Here is an 18,191-nt window from a genome sequence, read left to right as displayed (position 1 = left end):
ACTACTGGCTGAGACTAAACAGAGCAGCTGACCTTGCCTCTGACTGCTTGAGAGAGCAGGGCAAAACATTGGACAACCCTGAAATTGAGGTAACTCGCATATTTATTCGGAACTGCTCTTGCAAAGAACTGGCACTCACTTTCAGATCCAAAACCATCGATAAGTGGTCAGCATGTGAAGTACTAGAGGTGCTGAATGAATACCACGCTGTGAAGAGCTACAAAGCAGCTTCCCTACAACAACCTGCGAATAGGGCGGAAATTGCCGTACACAAAGCTGAGGTGAACCATGGTCCAACCCTCATGCACGAGCCACCTCAGACTTCGAACCCACAGTATGTCCTTCTAACAGACGCTATTAGTATGTTGGAGAAAGTTCTGCTACGTGGTGCCTCTAACCAGTTTCAAGAGAGAATGAAAACTCCAACCAGGCGACCTGAAGACAGAATTAATGGTTTCACTGACAAGCCATGTATTATTTGCAAAGATGACGAACACAATGCTCTCTCTCATTGCCGAGAAAAAAAGCTTTGCTTTCACTGCCATGCCCCAGGGCATTCTCGACGTGACTGTTCAGTGAAGAAAGCTGTCCCACTGCCTCAGGGAAACCGACTGATCTGCGCATAGGGGAGAACAGTGCAGATCAACTGAGTATTCCTCCCACCACTAGTGTGATGCCTGACATGCAAGATAATCAATGCATCTATGAGTTATACAGCAACATGATACCTCCATCGAAGAAGCTGATCTTTCAGGGGTTTCAGAGAATAGCGGAGACTGACGAACTGTTTTACACACCTGTACTTGTGCAAGCTGGCCCCACTTTTAGAGCGATGTTAGACAGCGGGTCGGTAGCTTGTACAGTAATTGAGGCAACTGCCAATTCCCTGCTGCAGCAATTCCCTGACATGGTGAGTTACACGGCCGATAACTATGTCATTGTGGACACCAAGTTTCTCCCAGAGACATGTGCGACATTCACGTCACCGTTTACGGATGTAAAATGATAATGCCAGTAATGGTTGTGCCAGGCCAGACAGAACAGATGATCCTTAGCAGCAATGCCATCAAACATATTTTGACTCAATTGAAGAGCACTGACGGCTATTGGAGATTCGTTTCCACTCCTGACAATGGTCTGTCCGATAACCACAGTCAATTCCTTTCAATGCTTTCTAACACAGAAAGATGGAGATGTGATTGCATTCCAGATAAGGTAGGGACAGTGAAAATCAAGAGTTGCGTGACGCTGAATCCACGGACCGAGTACCTTATATGGGGCAAGTTACCTGAGTCGGCCGGGATGGCCGGGATGCCCGCAAAAGTGTTTTTTCCTCAGACGGACTGTGAAATTTCTTGGGCATGTCATCAGTGAGGATGGAATTCGGACTGACCCAGAGAAAGCGAGAGCGATAAATGATATATATGACCCTACCAAAATGTGAAGTGCCCCCCAAATATGTTTTTGCATCTCAACGCGTTCGATGCTCTAAAGGTGCACAACCATTGTAGTTTATTTATACATTTATTTCCACATATAGCAGGATTAGTCTTCCACATGATTAATCAATATTTCATGATCACTATGCAATAATTGACCAAAACCTCTTTACACTTGACAGAAGGGTTTCATGTTCAGAGTAATGCTTCTCACCTAGTCCTACATCCACAGCGAAAGGGCTCTTTGACACAGGGGCGCCGCCGAAGGTAACAGCGACTAAATGCAGTCCGGCCATTGTGGGTCGGTACGTGCAGCGGTACAAGTTGTCGCCTTTGTCCTCCATCATCACCTCCACAACGTTGTCTCTGCCCTGTGGGTCTTTGATCATGACTGTTACGTCTCCTGTACCAGCTCCTAAAATCAACAAGAACAAAGATACATTTTTGTCAGTTTTTTTTTTCCATTTCTCCAGATCAGTTCAACTGACGTCATTTCCAAAGGTTGCATGCTTCTACCGAAAGCTAATGCACCACTCATTTTCTGCAGGCCCATTTGGCTAAAATTTATCACGTTATATTTTTGCACTCTTTTATTATCAATTGACAATAAAGTGCTCGCTCCACAAAGTTTGTTATTATGTTATGTTTTTAAAGTGCTAGCTACAGGAGATAATTCCCCTTTACAGCTTCCCTTTTCCCGACCACTAGAAAAATATCTGATCCATTTCTCTGACGCAAAGTCAGTCATGTCCCCACACACAGCCCCGGATAAGTAACTGTCCAATCCTCAATGTTGTAGACATATTTGTTTACATTTTGTGAGACTACCATTCTTTTTCCAGTTACACTCGGTTGTGTAGGTCGCTCTACAATGTTACGTGCATCAATCTTTATGTTCAATATCAGAACTAAATGTATTTATGACAACAGTACTTTCGTCCATTTTGCCTTTTAGGCTCATTTTCTCAGATGAGGTCCTGTTTGACGAAACAAATAATATGATCGCAATGTTGTGTACAACAAAAGCAAAAGTAACACTGTACATTGGTTACTTCCGGGTCCCTCAACCAAGGCTTGTTCCTTTAGTTCAATACACAGAAAAGAATATTTCAAACAGAGGCATTTTACCTGCCAAAATCTGACTCCCCTGCTAAAATGGACCCTGTTTGAGATATAGACTTGTGACTTCTAGGGTAACCTTCTGTGACATTTTGCTGGGGAGTCGGATTTAGGCACTACACCGTACCTGGACACAGCGCGTTTTAATGTATCCGCTTTTTCAGACTCGTCCTTGAATTCATGTTCATGTTTCGTCTCGTAATGACACATGACGTGCGATGTACAACACTCTTGAGGCATAATGCACAAACAGCACGGTCATTTTTTGCGCAAAGCCCCATTCGTCTGTCCACGCTGGCTGGAAAGAACAAGATTTTTCCGCTCGAGGAGCCATCATGATTTGGCTGTTGTGATTCGTTCATTTATCTTGGCCCGTGTTTCTGTGGGAGGGTTAAAACACACATCTCTCCTCCTCTGCGAGACACTGCGCAGACACACGCTCACCGTAAAGCCACTAAACAATGAAAGCGCGCAATGAAAATGTCTAAATTTCAGGTAAAAATGCGCATTTAAAAAAAATCATTATTACTTTGCGGTGCGCTCGTGTGCCACTAGATAACCCCTCGCGTGCCAGTGCCATAGGTTGCCGACCCCTGCTCTATATTAACACATTATATTGGGTATTTGTATATTCTATTTCTTTTATTTTATTAGTATTTTATTTTCAACACAAGGATACTGCTGGAAGTGTGAATTTCCCTTCAGGGATTAATAAAGTATCTATCTATCTATCTATAGTCTCGCAATTTTTTAATTTTTCCCCAAAACTTTCTTCTGTTCTACGCACATTCTGAAAACTGTCACTCCGAAATGTATATTGATGTCCATGTCATGAGAAGCCAACATTCATAAATACTGAATTTACCTGCTGTGTAGATGTCAAAGTATGTTGGCTTGTTGGCTATATTGCCCACTGGTTCAATTCCTTGTCCTCTTAATGCCACTTTGGAGGCATCGCCGATGGCTTTGTCCACATCCACCTCAAAAGGGCTCTTGGGAATGGGTTGGCCCGCAAACATAACAGTCACCTGGCACAAATTTGAAAAATTTAGAATCGGGATAATATTTGAAGATTTCTTATTAGAAGAGTGAATACAACCTTGTGGTTGCCGATCACTTGAGGCACATAGGAGACAGTGTAAGTTTTCTTGGCCTCATTTGGCTCCACCTTGAGCTGGGAGAAAAAAAAATAAATAAATAAACTTATTTTCCGGACTGTATGGCAGACCTGATAATAAGGCGCACCTTCAGATATATTCTATGTTCTTTGTTCCTTTATCTCTGTTTCATTATCCTCACTGTAAAATGTGGAACTGGAGGCGTCCAATTTCGTTGTTACAATATATCCCATGTTGTAACAATGACAATAAAGGCATATACTATTCTATTCTATTATATTCAATTTTAAAGGTATTACCTTCTTTGAAAATTGAGAGGGCCTGCCTCTGGAAAAGCCTGTTCCCCTCTGCCATTCCCCCTTCCTAAACAGACCCCGCTGACCCATCTATTCTGTCTGCCCTCAATGTCCCACTGTGTTTTCTGTGTTTTTGAATAACGTAGTGTAATGTCTGTTGTTTCCCCAATAGTACAGTCGCCGAAAGTGAATTTCCCCACAGGGACCAAGATATTAAATCTGAATCTAATATAAGGTGCATTGGACAATCAGGCTTAATAAATTAAAACTTGGGTAAGAGTGAGGTTTAAATTAAAAAAAAAAAAGTCATAAAATGAAATATTGAAAAAAGGATTTTATAGAGCATAAATACAGTGTGGCCAGACAAAACGTAGATCAGAAGACCCCTTATGATGAGACAAAACGTTGGTCCTAAATTTCCTTCGCCCGGACGCGGGTTACCGGGGCCCCCTTCTGGAGCCAGGCCTGGAGGTGGGGTCTGCTGGCGAGCGCCTGGTGGCCGGACCCTTACCCACAGGGGCCGGCCGGGCACAGCACGAAGGGACGACATATGACACTCTTCCAATGGGCTCACCACCTGTAGGAGGGGCCAAAAGGATCGGGTGCGCAGAGAGCTGGGTAGCGGCCAAGGGAGGGATCCTTGGCGCGACGATCCCTGGCTACAGAAACTGGCTTTTGGGACATGGAACGTTACCGCTCTGGCAGAAAAGGAGCCCAAGTTGGTGCGTGAGGTTGAGAAATTCCGACTAGATATAGTCGGACTCAACTCCACGCACGGCTTGGGCTCTGGTACCAGTCCTCTCGAGAGGGGTTGGACTCTCTTCCACTCTGGAGTTGCCCGTGGTGAGAGGCACAGAGCTGGTGTGGGCATATTATTTGCTCCACGGCTCTGCGCCTGTACGCTGGGGTTCACCCCAGTAGACAAGAGGGTGGGGGGGCGGGGGGGGGGGGGGGGGTGTTTGCAGCTCCTGCGAATAATGGCAAGCCGAGTTTGTGGGTCTAGCGGGGCGGTAGGTTGAGGGAGGGCCGAGCCTAATTTAGCCTGCTCGTCTGCAAGGTCGTTACCCGGGAGGTTGCAGTGACCCGGGACCCAAATAAGCCGGATGCTCTTGGATGGGGAGAAGGCCGCAATTGAGGAGTCAAGAGACAGGAGGGAGGGGTCTGTTATATTAGGGTTGGAGAGAGCTTGGAGGAGGGACTTGCAATCCGTGATGATGGAGGCTGAGGACCAGTCGTTATTGTGGTCTAGCCAGGCAATTGCAGCGATCATGGCAGACTTTTCGGCCTGAAAAGAACTGCTAAAGGCCCCGGTTGGCGCATGCCAGGAGTAGATTAGTGTGTTGCCTTAAAAGATGACCGGCTCCTCCATTTTCCGTACCGTTGAGGGTGGAACCATTGGTGAAAATATACAAGTCGGTCGGGCCCAGATCCGCAGGTGTTTCCTCTGCAGTGGCAAGTTGTTGGGCAGGGGATGCGGACTTTGGGACGGGGATTAAATGGATGGGTGGTGGGGGCGCCAGAGGCCACAGAATATTAGGGTCATGTACAGACTCCGAGTCCACTGGCGTGAGGTTGAGAGAGGATAAAATGGGGGTTGTGGAATTACGCCAGTCCTCTCTCTTGAGGCGTTTAGGAACGTGCTTTTGGAGGAGTACTCTCCTGTGATCGTTGGGAGGGAGGTGAAATCATTCATCAGCTTTCCTAAGGCTGGCAAGCTGAAGTCGGGAGGAGAGCGGAGGGAGCTGGGCTTCATGAAGGACAGCGTCGATGGGAGTAGATCGAAGTTGGCCCGTAATTGCTCGAGCCGCGTCCGATTGTGCCCTCTCCAGTTTCTGGATATTGGTATTGGAGGCCCAGGGCGCCCAGGCAGGAGCTGCATATTCAGCGAGCGATCTTACGGTGGCAATGTAGATCGTCCGCCGAGGCAAAAACTCGGGCAAAGGAGGAGTTTGGCGAGGCCATGGAAGCCGACTTCCGAACGGCTTCAAGGAAATTCTGGTCCACCATCCGGCGTCTTGTGGGGGGGAAGCGGTGTGCCATTGACACTGTGTATAGTGCCGATGGGGCGCTGCTGACCTCGACTCGGGACGTTGTGAATCGGTGGGCGGAGTACTTCGAAGACCTCCTCAATCCCACTGACACGTCTTCCTCTGGGGAAGCAGAGCCTGAGGACTCTGGGTTGGGCTCTCGTATCACTGGGGTTGAAGTCACCGAGGTGGTCAAAAAACTCCTCGGTGGCAGGGCCCCGGGGGTCGATGAGATCCGCCCAGAGTTCATTAGGGCTCTGGATGTTGTGGGCGTGTCATGGTTGACACGCCTCTGCAACATCGCGTGGACATCGGGGACAGTGCCTCTGGACAGGCAGACTGGGGTGGTGGTTCCCGTCTTTAAGAAGGGGGACCGGAGAGTGTGTTCCAACTACAGGGGAATCACACTTCTCAGCCTCCCTGGTAAGGTCTATTCAGGGGTACTGGAGAGGAAGGTCCGCCAGGAAGTCGAATCTCGGATTCAGGAGGAACAGTGTGGTTTTCGTCCTGGCCGTGGAACACTGGACCAGCTCTATACACTCTGCAGGGTCTTTGAGGGTGCATGGGAGTTTGCCTGTCCGGTTTACATGTGTTTTGTGGACTTGGAGAAGGCATTCGACCGTGTTCCTCGGGAGGCCCTGTGGGGGGTGCTTCGAGAGTATGGGGTGCCGCACAGTCTTATCCGGGCTGTGCGGTCCCTGTATGCCCGGTGCCAGAGTCTGGTCCGCATTGCCGGCAGTAAGTCGGATTCGTACCCGGTGAGGGTTGGGCTCTGCCAGGGCTGCCCTTTGTCACCGATTCTGTTCATAACTTTTATGGACAGAATTTCTAGGCGCAGCCTTGGCGGGGATGGAGTCCGGTTTGGGGGCCTCAGCATTGCGTCACTGCTTTTTGCAGATGACGTGGTGCTGTTGGCTTCCTCAGGCCGTGATCTTCAGCTCTCGCTGGAGCAATTCGCAGCCGAGTGTGAAGCGGCCAGGATGAGGATCAGCACCTCCAAGTCCGAGGCCATGATACTCAGTCGGAAAAGGGTGGTATGCTCCCTCCGGGTCGGGGAGGAGGTCTTGCCCCAAGTGGAGGAGTTCAAGTATCTTGGGGTCTTTTTCCCGAGTGAGCGTATGATGGAACGGGAGATCGACAGACGGGTCGGTGCAGCGTCTGCTGTCATTCGGACCCTGTACTGGTCCGTCGTGGTGAAGAGGGAGCTGAGCCGAAAGGCAAAGCTCTCGATCTACCGGTCGATCTACCCTCACCTATGGTCATGAACTTTGGGTCATGGCAGAAAGAACACGATCCCGGATACAAGTGGCCGAAATGAGTTTCCTCCGCAGAGTGGCTGGGTTCTCCCTTAAAGATAAGGTGAGAAGCTCAGTCATCCGGGAGGGACTTGGTGTAGATCCACTGCTCCTCCGCGTTGAGAGGGGCCAGTTGAGGTGGCTCGGGCATCTAATAAGGATGCCTCCTGGACGCCTCCCTCGGGAGGTGTTCCCGGCATGTCCCACCGGCAGGAGGCCCCGGGGGCGACCCAGGACACGTTGGAGAGACTATGTCTCTCGGCTGGCTTAGGAACGCCTCGGGGTCCCGTCGGATGAGCTGGAGGAGGTGGCTGGGGATATATATATATGAAATGTTTATTGAAGGTATTGTTGGATACATTAATCAAAACATGACACAAAAAGAAAAACTAATGCTGAGAGTGAGCATGGCCAAATATGGTCACCTTACGCCCCCTCCCCTAAGGAAATTTGACAGATCTGTTTCTGCCAATCTTTGCTTAAAGGTTTGCCTTCAGGTTGGGAATAGATGCCCTAGAAATTAGTTTACGGTTGATGTATGAAAAATAATTTACGAGAATTATTAGCCTCTAAAACTTTATTTTCCTCAGCCACCCTTTACCGCCTGATGGCCCTCCGCAGTTCCCTTGAATCATCTTGATAACTTTCCAAGTATGCCAACTGATCACGTTTATAAAGCTTGTGAAAAAACTGCTTTCGCCTATGCAATTCAGCTATATCACGGTTGACGTGAGGTGTAACAGCAACTGAGGGTACGTATACAGATATCAAAGTGTAAACAACAGATTTAAATAATGCCCACATTTCTTCAATATTCCCACAATTATCAAATAAGAGGTACCAGTTGACACTAGACAGAAAGTATCTCATGCCATGTAGATCACAGTCTTTAAAATGTATGTAGTTCTGAGCAGCGGTATCTTTTTTAAGAGCCAGGTTAAGTTGGAAAGTAACAGAATCGTGATCACTGGTAGAGAAACTCGGCCCAACGTCAATGTTTTTAATCAGATATCTGTCAGTGGAAAACACAAGGTCTAATACGTTGGACCCCCTGGTTGGTTTATCGACATGCTGAAAGAAACCTGCATTTGAAACCAAGTTTTTGAACATTGAAGTTAGATTAGTATCAGAATTTTGAAGAAAACTGTGGTGAAGGTCAGGAAAGGTAAAATTACCCATAAGTAGAATTTGCAATTTAGTATCAAAAATAGAATTCAGATGTTCGAACATAGCGACGTTGGCCTGAAAAGAGCTCAGACCAGAGCGATATACAAGCACTATTCTCAGCTTCACCCCAGAAATAAGAATATCACATCTCAATAACTCAATTCTATCGAATTGATAATTAGCGACAGAAAACACAGTTATACCATGAGAAACCATGAGCAAAACTCCTCCATGTTGGGCATTTTTACGGTCAATTCTAATGGACTGATATTTCTCTATAGTTGGCCCTGTGTCACCAGCGGAGTACCAAGTTTCTGTAATTGCCAAAATATCAGGGGTGTAGAAATTGATGTACGAGACCAAGTCATCTGCCTTAGAAGTCAAACATTGGGCATTAATGAGATGAATCAAGGGGCTGTTCAATAATGGCGAAGGCGACCTTAGGCATTTCCCAGCTTGACAATAATTTTCCCGTCCCGTATAATAATGTTTACTTCACCTTCGTCCCGACGGCGCTTAAGTTCGTCCTGTAGTTCCCTGTCGCGTTCCCTTTCTTTTGGTGTCATATCTGGACGAACAAATCCAGAAGACAACGTCGGGAAGGTACTTTTCACCCGATTGAATCCATGGAGAAACGCCAGCCTTGATCTTGTATTCCGGAATCGGATCTTCACAATCCTGGGTTTACCATCATTCCTCAGCCTTCCATCACGAAAAACTTCCAGAATGTCCTGTTTCTCTACTCCCGGGACTGCTTCGGCAACTTCCTGAAAGAGCTGGGTATCCTGGACAGCTTCCCCATTTTCTCGATGTGTCTTTGCTCCAACCACCACGAGATTATGCTTCCTAGCCTCCTTTGCTAGCATTTCCTCCATTAGGCTAGTCGACATTCTGGCAACTTCTGGCATCATCTGCGTCATGATCTCTCGGACCAAAGTTGGTACCATGGCCTTCACAGTTTCACGGACAGTGGAGACCAAATCAGCAGAGTTCAGGGCACCGCACGGCCCAGACGACCCGGATAGAGGCACCGGAGTGCTATCCACGTAGGTGAACACCGTTCCAGAGCTACTCAGAGAGACGTAAGAATCCTTATCATCAGCGGATAAGCCGGGGACGCAGGACTTGCAGATGTAAGTAGCTTGCTTATCCTGTATCGCGAGGCTTAGGTCCTGAACTGACAGTCCAGAGCACTCATAGAGAATATAGTGTTTGCAGTGACTGCACTGGATCATTGCTCCATGGTCCACGGCACCGCAAAAACATGGTTTAGAAACTGCCTTTCTAGGCGCCATATCAAATAAATCAAAAACTCTGGGCTTCCCTTTTAACGCTGCTGCCCCCGCGGCCCGACCTCGGATAAGCGGAAGACAATGGATGGATTGATAAATACAGTGTTCTCGTTTGCCCGCGTCCCTGCGTCCTAGACGCATCATTTTTGCTGGGGACGCCTAGTGTCAAATCAACGTGCGTCCCTGAGACGCAACTTTTTTGTGAAAAATTGTCATTATTACATTATTAATACCTTTTTTTTTTTTTAAACAAAGATTTACCGCACTCCAACAATGGCGGAATATGTCTGACGAAAAGTTGTTTTTGGTCTCGCGGTTCGAGTTTTCGTCTGCAGGCCGATCCCGGCAAACAAGATGGCGTTGCCTCGAGATTACGTCATTGTTGTGGTGGTTGTCGGCGAGGCAAGGTTAAGTATGCATACCGGTCAACCTGTACGTTTTTGCCGTACAAAGTACGTTTATCATGCATTTTAAGACGTACAAGAAAAACGCAAATTTGTCAATCATGGGTACCATCCGGTAAACACCGACTATCACGAAAACGGCAAATAAATCAAGTCAAACGAGTTCGAGTTTTGTAGTGAAAGTCCGTCTCATTTTAGAGAACCGGCTTTTTCGGCTCAACTCATCAAAGAGAGTCGGTTCTCAGACGGCTCACTTGCTTTGATACATTATATTACGAATGATTATATTGTAAAAAGAAGTTAAGAAAAAAAGGAAGTATAAAAGGAGAAAATGAAAAAAGACAGGTTTGAGGTTATCCCTTTAATCAGTATATTACCAACAATAATTTAATGCAGAAAATGAATTAATAATTTGAATATGAAAATGTATTATTCTACTTATTTATTTTTGCATGTATTTTTTCCTTCTGCAGTGAACGTCCAAGCTACTTCATTTTTGAATTTTTTTTTATAATAAACCTCATTCATGTCGAGCAATTCAGTGTCTCACAACAAAATGTTCATTATCAATATATATGATACAAGGAAACACATGTACAATATAACATATTAAACTACATAAATAAACACGTTTGAAAAAAAATATGGTGTAAGATTTTTTTGTATTTTGTAAGGGAAAATACGACAGTTTGTAAGGGCATGGAGCCCGGGGAGGTTGACAGGTATGAGTATGTCTCCGCAAAAACAGTTAGTATTAGGTGAAAATCAACACAAAATTGGTCATTTCTTCAGTGTCAGTAATAAGTCGAAACATAATGCAGAAAGTGATAACAACGGCGGAGAAATTCTTCAGAAAAGCGCGGAGACAAGGAAATCACGTGTGTTGAAGCGAACGATTCGACAAAAGAAAGTAAACAAAGAATATGGATTAATATAATTATTTCAACAATATTATTTTGTATGATGTAAAATATTGTTGTGAACTGAAAAATCTTGAAGTGATAACTGATTTGTATTACCAATAAACTGTGATAATTAAAACTCAATGAATATATAGATTTACATTATATATTTGTCACCGATTTACAATTTCAACCTCGATAACACAACATTTTGGGGACCCATAGGTCTCTGTTAGGACCCATAGATTTTTGAGCATGCGAATACCCGGGACCCATCACTTTTCAGAGGTAAAATGAACACTTTAAATATTAGGAAATCATGGTTTCACAACTAAAAATAATTGATTAATTCATAAATTATTACTGTATGTCGATTAATTTAGTTGTAGTTATGGATTTCTGTTTTTATTCACCTTATTTCCAGTCAATAAGGCGCACCGGAATTCAAGGTGCACTTTAGAATTTGTCAAGAGTCCAGAAAATATGGTACATAAGTGGACTTGACTGTCATGCAGGAGGAGGGTGCTTACCTCTTGTCTAGTGCCGTCCGGATGGTCCAGGTAGACTGTCACTGTACCCTGTCCAGCGCTGAATGTGTCCACTGTGAACACAGCCGGGCGGAGAACCCGATTGCCAGTCGGTTCGATACCTGCACAAGATCAGGATCATGTCTAAAGCCTGGCACACACCTAGGCCCAACTGCATGTGAAATTTGGCATTGACACCTTAGGTCGTAGAACGTCAAAGGCACACCTAAAGCTGTTTAGAGTGGTGCCGTTTTCAGCACTACTCTCAGTTGCCTGGGTCACATGTTTTTGGATCATGTGACCATTCAAAAAAGTGATTACGAGGAGGAGCACATATTTACTACTGCACCGAAAGAAAATATGAATGACGGCAACATAAGGTAAAATGTGAGAACTATATTTCCTTATGACAGCCCTAGGGCAACCATAATATGGAGAATAGTGCCAGATTGCATTGCAGACGTGAAAAGTCATCTTTTTATGTTATCATCATTGGAGTTTGCCGCGCTAATTGACTAAATTGCATTCGATTGTCAAGGATTTAGGGAAACTGCCAATAAATCAGATAATAATGAAAGAGAACTTTAGCATTATTATTAATAACTACCTTTCACTGCTGTTTAATTTGGATGTATAAATTGAGGACTTGATTTGTGGTTGAAAAAGTTGAAATTCTGGTAGTACGCACTGAATAATGAATAAATTACAGTAACAGCAAACCTCACATTCTGCTCCTGTTATAATTAATATGAATACTGTTGGCAAAAATATCACAGTTTTTTGTATTTAGAGCGCATTCGTTGTGGAAAAGGGAAGCTTGCCGTTTTACCCCAACAGCTGACACAATCCAGAAAATAGAGGCAGTGAATAAAAAAAGTTCCAGATACCATACAGCTCTTTTAAGTTGGATGGGAAACAATATTGCTTATATATTGCAACCCACCCAGCAGAGATCTTTTGTACGTAAAGATTTTTGGCTAAATCTGGTCTGGTCAGGTCAGTTTTACTCATGATGTAGTCTAAAAATAGACTCCTAAAATTGGGTTGTGTTCAGACAATTCAATCGACACCAAATTTTGAAGAAAAAATGTCATTGTCTGTTGTAGTCTAGATTCAGCCCCCAAAAATTTACCTAAAAAGTATTTTTTTATTCAATTCCCACAATTCGTCTAAATAAAGAAGTATTTTGAAGGGAACCTTGACATCTTTTTAAGATCTGCTCAACTCATTTTGTTGCGGATACTAAATATAGCTCAAAATAATACAGACTACAAGTCACCACCAAAATATTCATTTAAGGACCACTTTCTTTTTTTAAAGTCATTTGCAGATTAGATTAAAACTAATTAAAATTGTTCAAATTTGTCAAAACAGTGTTACTTTTTCTTCAGGATAAGGTAACCCAACGAAACAAATGTGTCCGAAAAAAACGGTATTGATTTCTTGGAACATTACCATACAAAAAAGGCCATGTGTAAAATAGGAATATCAGGCAACAGCACCACAAGTGGAATAGTTGATCAGACCCTGAGTCCTTGGATTTCCCTTCCAGGATGTCCAAGATCAAAGAGAGGTCGCTAAAAGTCACTACTACGCGTGTGTGTGTTGCAATATCATTGTTCTTGACTCAGTGCTTACTTCCTGTCATTGTCAAGGCACGTGAACATTTGTAGTAGCTAGCAGACTCCTGAGGGGAGTTTTAAATCTAAACACCTCGAAAACAGGCATGAGTTGTTTGCTTTGCTCAATCAACACACAAACACACCTCATATGTCAAGTGGGCTCACGTTTAGCGAATTCGCTTAAGTGCTTTGATTCGTGAATTAGTCAATTGGAAAACTGTTGCGCAAGTTGATCTGAAACATAATTACTGTAACAATTGAAATACAAAAGAAAATGGCAAAGAGGTTTTGCCATATCACACATGTATGAGCTCTTACTAGATATTTATTTTAAAAACCTCCCCATAAAGAGTAAAAATAATTCACAAAATCTGTGACCCTATTCAGCAAATTTGAAAGGTCAAACAACATTAACCCTTTTCAGTAAAATATACAGTAGCAGACAAAAGTAACCGTGATCTAATAGATCGTGAAATTATTACTGCACTAATACACTCTAAAAAATAATTGACAATTTAAAATAATTCGGAATTCAATAGTCACAACGTGCTTTGTCATGGATAACAAGCTAATTATTCATAACAAAGTAACTGTCATTTTATTCAAATAATAATTCAGTCAAAATAGTGTGCACATGAATTGTAAGTTCCATCCTTGCCCTACACCTACAAGACGGTCATCTCCCACTCGGAAAAAAAACTATTTATTAAGACGTTGAAACAATTCCAAGGTTCAGTCCGAAAGAATTATTTGTTTGGCCGAAAAATGGAAGTCTTCAAATAACTTTCCTTTTACAAAATTCTGACCACATTAAACAAAATTAGCACAATTACTGTATTTTCACGACTATAAGGCGCACCGTGGTCTGTGCACTCCCTTGAGACTCCTTGTGATTAAGGGCTATACAAATAAACATGACTTAACTTGACCTAGAAGCCTTTATTTTTTCAAAAGCTGACCATGCGCCTCATAATACAGTGCGCCTTTTATATGGATGAACATTGAGTCGCAAGGTCGCGCAACTAAGGCAAGCAGCCACTAACTAGATTTTACCCCGTAGGCGAAGTAGTCCGCGGTGTACGATGGGATATATACACCGGAGTTTCATTTTCTAACCAATGTGTCAAGCATCATTTGAATCGGTCACTATTGACTAAAGTTATTCAGAGGTAAATGAGGCAGGTCCTTTTTAGCATTTATAGGCTCGCATAGGCTAAAGCGGGGCAAAACAAAGCCTGCAATTGGCCGAAAAAGATTAATGTGAATCATAGTTAGGTTGCTCTAAGGCAGGGGTGGCTAACCCGGTCCTAGAGAGCCGTACGTCCTGCATGTTTTGGAGGTTTCTCTGCTCCAACACAGGTGATGCCAATTTTCAGCTTGTTAGCAGTGAGAGCTTGATAAGGATCCAGGTGATTGGAATAACCTGTATTGGAGCAGAGAAACCTCCAAAACATGCAGCGGCTCTCCAGGACCAGGTTAGCCACCCCTGCTCTAAGGCATGGAGAAAACATTTTTTACTAGTCTGTATTTTGATCAAAACAACTACCGTATTTTCTGCACTATAAGGCGCACCGGGTTATAGGGCGCACCCCGAAAAATAGTTTTTGGTCCTATATTTGACATACATAAGACGCACTGGATTATACGGCGCTACAAGGCGAACGTCGACAAAACAGTCAGATAGTTCAGTCAAACTTATTACCCCCTTAACATTCCCAAAGCTCGCAAAGAAGCAAATAGGTGTCGTAGACACGTGCGGATGCGGTGTCCGTACGATGTCACTCAAATGCATCGTTCCAAATATCATTCGGAAGGTTAAAGTCTTGGGATTCAAGAAATGCCAACCATTCCTTAGTTTCTATTTTCTTTTTCGCTCGCAACTTTACTGTGCATATGACAATAAACACTTGGAATTGAGTTTAATTTAAAAATAGACACTCCATTCCATCCATTATCTGCACCGCTTATCACAGAAACATCGAGTTCAGTCTGAAACAAGATACAGGGAAAATATATAGCCGGAGTAGCTCACCGAAGTCGTTAATGTGCAACCATGGTCCTCTTATATCCGTGAGTGTAGTAAATCCAGGAGAGTAAAATATTTACAAATACAGTACAGAATAGTAAAATACTGTTTTCTCTATGCCGTCAACCCAACTTGCTATTCACATTCATCTTTTTCGGCCAATTGCAGGCTTTGTTTTGCCCCTTTAGCCTATGCCAGCCTGTAAATTATAAAAAGGATCTGCCCCCTTTACCTCTGAATAACTTTAGCCAATAGTGATCGATTCAACTGATGATTGACACATCTTTTTCGGCCAATTGCAGGCTTTGTTTTGCGCCTTTAGCCTGTGCGAGCCTGTAAATGATAAAAAGGATTCGCCCCCTTTACCTCCGAATAACTTTAGCCAATAGTGATTGATTCAAATGATGATTGACACATTGGTTAGCCAATGAAACGCCGGTAAATAAATCCCAGCATACACCGCGGACTACTTTGCGTTCGGGGGAAATCTAGTCGGCGGCTACTGCATTAGTTGCAAGACTTTGTGAATTAATATTGATCTATAAATAAGGCGCACTGTATTAAAAGGCGCATGGTCAGCTTTTGAAAAAAATAAAGGCTTTTAGGTGCGCCTTATAGTGCGGAAAATACGGTACTAAAAAACAGGCTAAAAAACAGTTTCTTTCCCATCACCACGCTAAACAAGCGTATAAGATTACAAAATGTAAACAGTATCTTGCCAATTGTATTGTAAAATGGGGTTGCTGCTTCATGAAATTGCACCATTGTGACAATTCACTATTTTTCATTGCACTTTGATTACAAAAGGAAATCGCTCTTATTTCTCATTTTCCAAGCACAAAAAATCTCGTTCTTATATTTTCAGTCTTCATTACATGTTGGCTTATTTATCCTGGAGTGCCATGTCTAATCTTGTTGAAGACAATGTTCACTGCGGGGTTATCAATGACATTAAAGGCTATTTTATTGTAGGAATAAATTTGGTCTAAGTCCGATTGACTAAAGACACCATATTTACGTAACTAGTTTTGGACTAAATATTGTCATAACTAGATAGAAACCAAAATCAGACATCTAAAATAAGTCTGGTAATGGTTGGAAATTTGGTCAGTACTCAGAATATCTGATAATGAATAAAAACAGTTGAACATTATTACATCACAAGACCCAAAGTCCATAATAGCAAAACAATCCTCTAGTCGACCAAAGTACTTTTCATTTCCTGTCAGTGTAAAAAAAATTATAAGGGAGAGAATTTTCTTAAGTGTGGTACCTGGTCCATAGGCACGGGCCTTCTTGGGGTTAAGTTTTGGCTTGAGTGGAGCCCCAGGCTTCAGTTTGCCTTTGGGAAACTGAGACAAGTACGTCATCACAGACATCTCGTCCACCTGTGGGTCGATGATCTCTTCCGGGGCGATCACCTGGAAAAGCACGCCCCTGAAAGTAAATACATGTGCATGCAAAGCGGCATGGAATGGGTAAAGACTATTTTGCCACCTGAGGGATGCCCAGCCACTCATCAGCCAGCTGCATGGCTTCTGTAGCGTTCTCCACAGGCTTTACTGGATCCCAATTTTCCCAGTCGGGACACAGGCCTGAAACACACAGACACTTTGTAAAGAAAATTTAAAAGATGGCAGGACCATTTAGATTTTTTTAATCTGTAGTTTACCAAGCAAATCAAAATCCTTTTTACTACAACATTCCATGACCCCTGAAGCTGAGTTTCTCATCTGGTGCCAGTACCCAAAGAGGGTCACAGACTCGTATTTAGTGCATCCCAGACTTTTCCTTGGCAAAATAATGCAAAGAGAACAACAAAAAACTGAGGATCAATCACACTCTTTAACAGTAGATGCGAGTTGATACGCAGCGATTTCACACCACAGAAAAAGTTTTGTTTCCGTGTACTGGGCATTGCTCAATACTAGTACAACAGAGATTATATGAGATATAGATTTTATTATCTTGAAAACAAATGTTTTAGATTTCATTCAAGATGCAGCTAATAGAGCATTAACATAAATATTATTTCTGGTACTTGAAGTCATTTTGGTTTGGTCTGTAATTTCGTTTTGGAAAATATTCTACTACCTCTGCTTTAAACTGCACACTTATTTTAACTGATAATTTTTACAAGTTGAAATGTATTCTCTACTTAGGTCGCAGCTTGTCATTAGAGTGGGATAGTGGGTTCTCAACTCAGATCATTTGAGGACCACAGCCCTAAAGCTAGCTTCTGAGGGGAGCCATTTGAGGTGACTAGGGGATTTGGCCCGGATGTCTCCAGGTCACCACACAGACCAGTGTTCCGGAAATGTTCTACATGCAAGAGGTTTGGGGGACCGTTTCTTTAAGATGGCCTGGGAACGCCTCAGAATCTGGTTGGAAGGAGTGGTTGAGGAAATGGATTTCTGCGCTTTCAGATGTATGTAATTTACAAGATAGGGGAAGCCCCAGCCTATCCAGACCAAATGACCATAACTGGATGATTGTGTCAAAGAAAACAAAATGTGGTCTATTACATAAATCCAAACTGGGACACATGTCCTCAAATTTCAGATTATAACTTTTGTTCATTCTATTTTAGTCTGCAATGATTAGTTGACATCGTCTACAAAAATGGATAATACAATTAGTTGACTCTGAAAACCATTGTCAACTATTGTCATCAAACATGTTTTGCCAAAAGAGTAAGACATTTTACAAGACTATAATATCTGCTGAGTGTCGCTCATACTCAATAGCGTCTCTGTCTCAAATGATAAGATACAAAAATGATGGTGTCATCATCAAGAACGTGCACCAAACCTTCTAACGTTTGGGAGCATTTTAGCCTGGATAAGATCAATAAAAAGATTACTTGCAAAGTGTGCAAAGCAGACATTGCATATCATTGCAGTACCTTGATAATGCACGTTTAAAAAGATCAGTCAGACAGTTAAAAAAACAAGTCT

At 43.3% G+C, this 18,191-nt stretch overlaps 1 protein-coding gene across 1 annotated transcript in view; it reads right to left on the bottom strand.

Annotated features, from left to right (window-relative positions):
* The window catches only part of LOC148363667 (filamin-B-like), a 109,206-nt gene that overhangs the window by 64,991 nt on the left and 26,024 nt on the right, over positions 1-18,191 (bottom strand). Inside the window, exons 4-9 of the mRNA XM_088337637.1 lie at positions 16,732-16,829; positions 16,508-16,655; positions 11,590-11,708; positions 3,658-3,732; positions 3,424-3,586; positions 1,654-1,854 (exon numbers count right to left, since the gene is read on the bottom strand). Coding sequence (XP_088193763.1) covers positions 1,654-1,854; positions 3,424-3,586; positions 3,658-3,732; positions 11,590-11,708; positions 16,508-16,655; positions 16,732-16,829 — 804 coding nt within the window. The remainder of the gene's footprint in view (positions 1-1,653; positions 1,855-3,423; positions 3,587-3,657; positions 3,733-11,589; positions 11,709-16,507; positions 16,656-16,731; positions 16,830-18,191) is intronic.

The sequence above is a fragment of the Urocampus carinirostris genome, chromosome 6 (genome assembly GCF_059441175.1).
Source record: "Urocampus carinirostris isolate Australia breed hairy pipefish chromosome 6, RoL_Ucar_1.0, whole genome shotgun sequence".
In the NCBI taxonomy this organism is placed as follows: domain Eukaryota; kingdom Metazoa; phylum Chordata; class Actinopteri; order Syngnathiformes; family Syngnathidae; genus Urocampus; species Urocampus carinirostris.
This window is presented reverse-complemented; position numbering and strand designations above follow the sequence as displayed.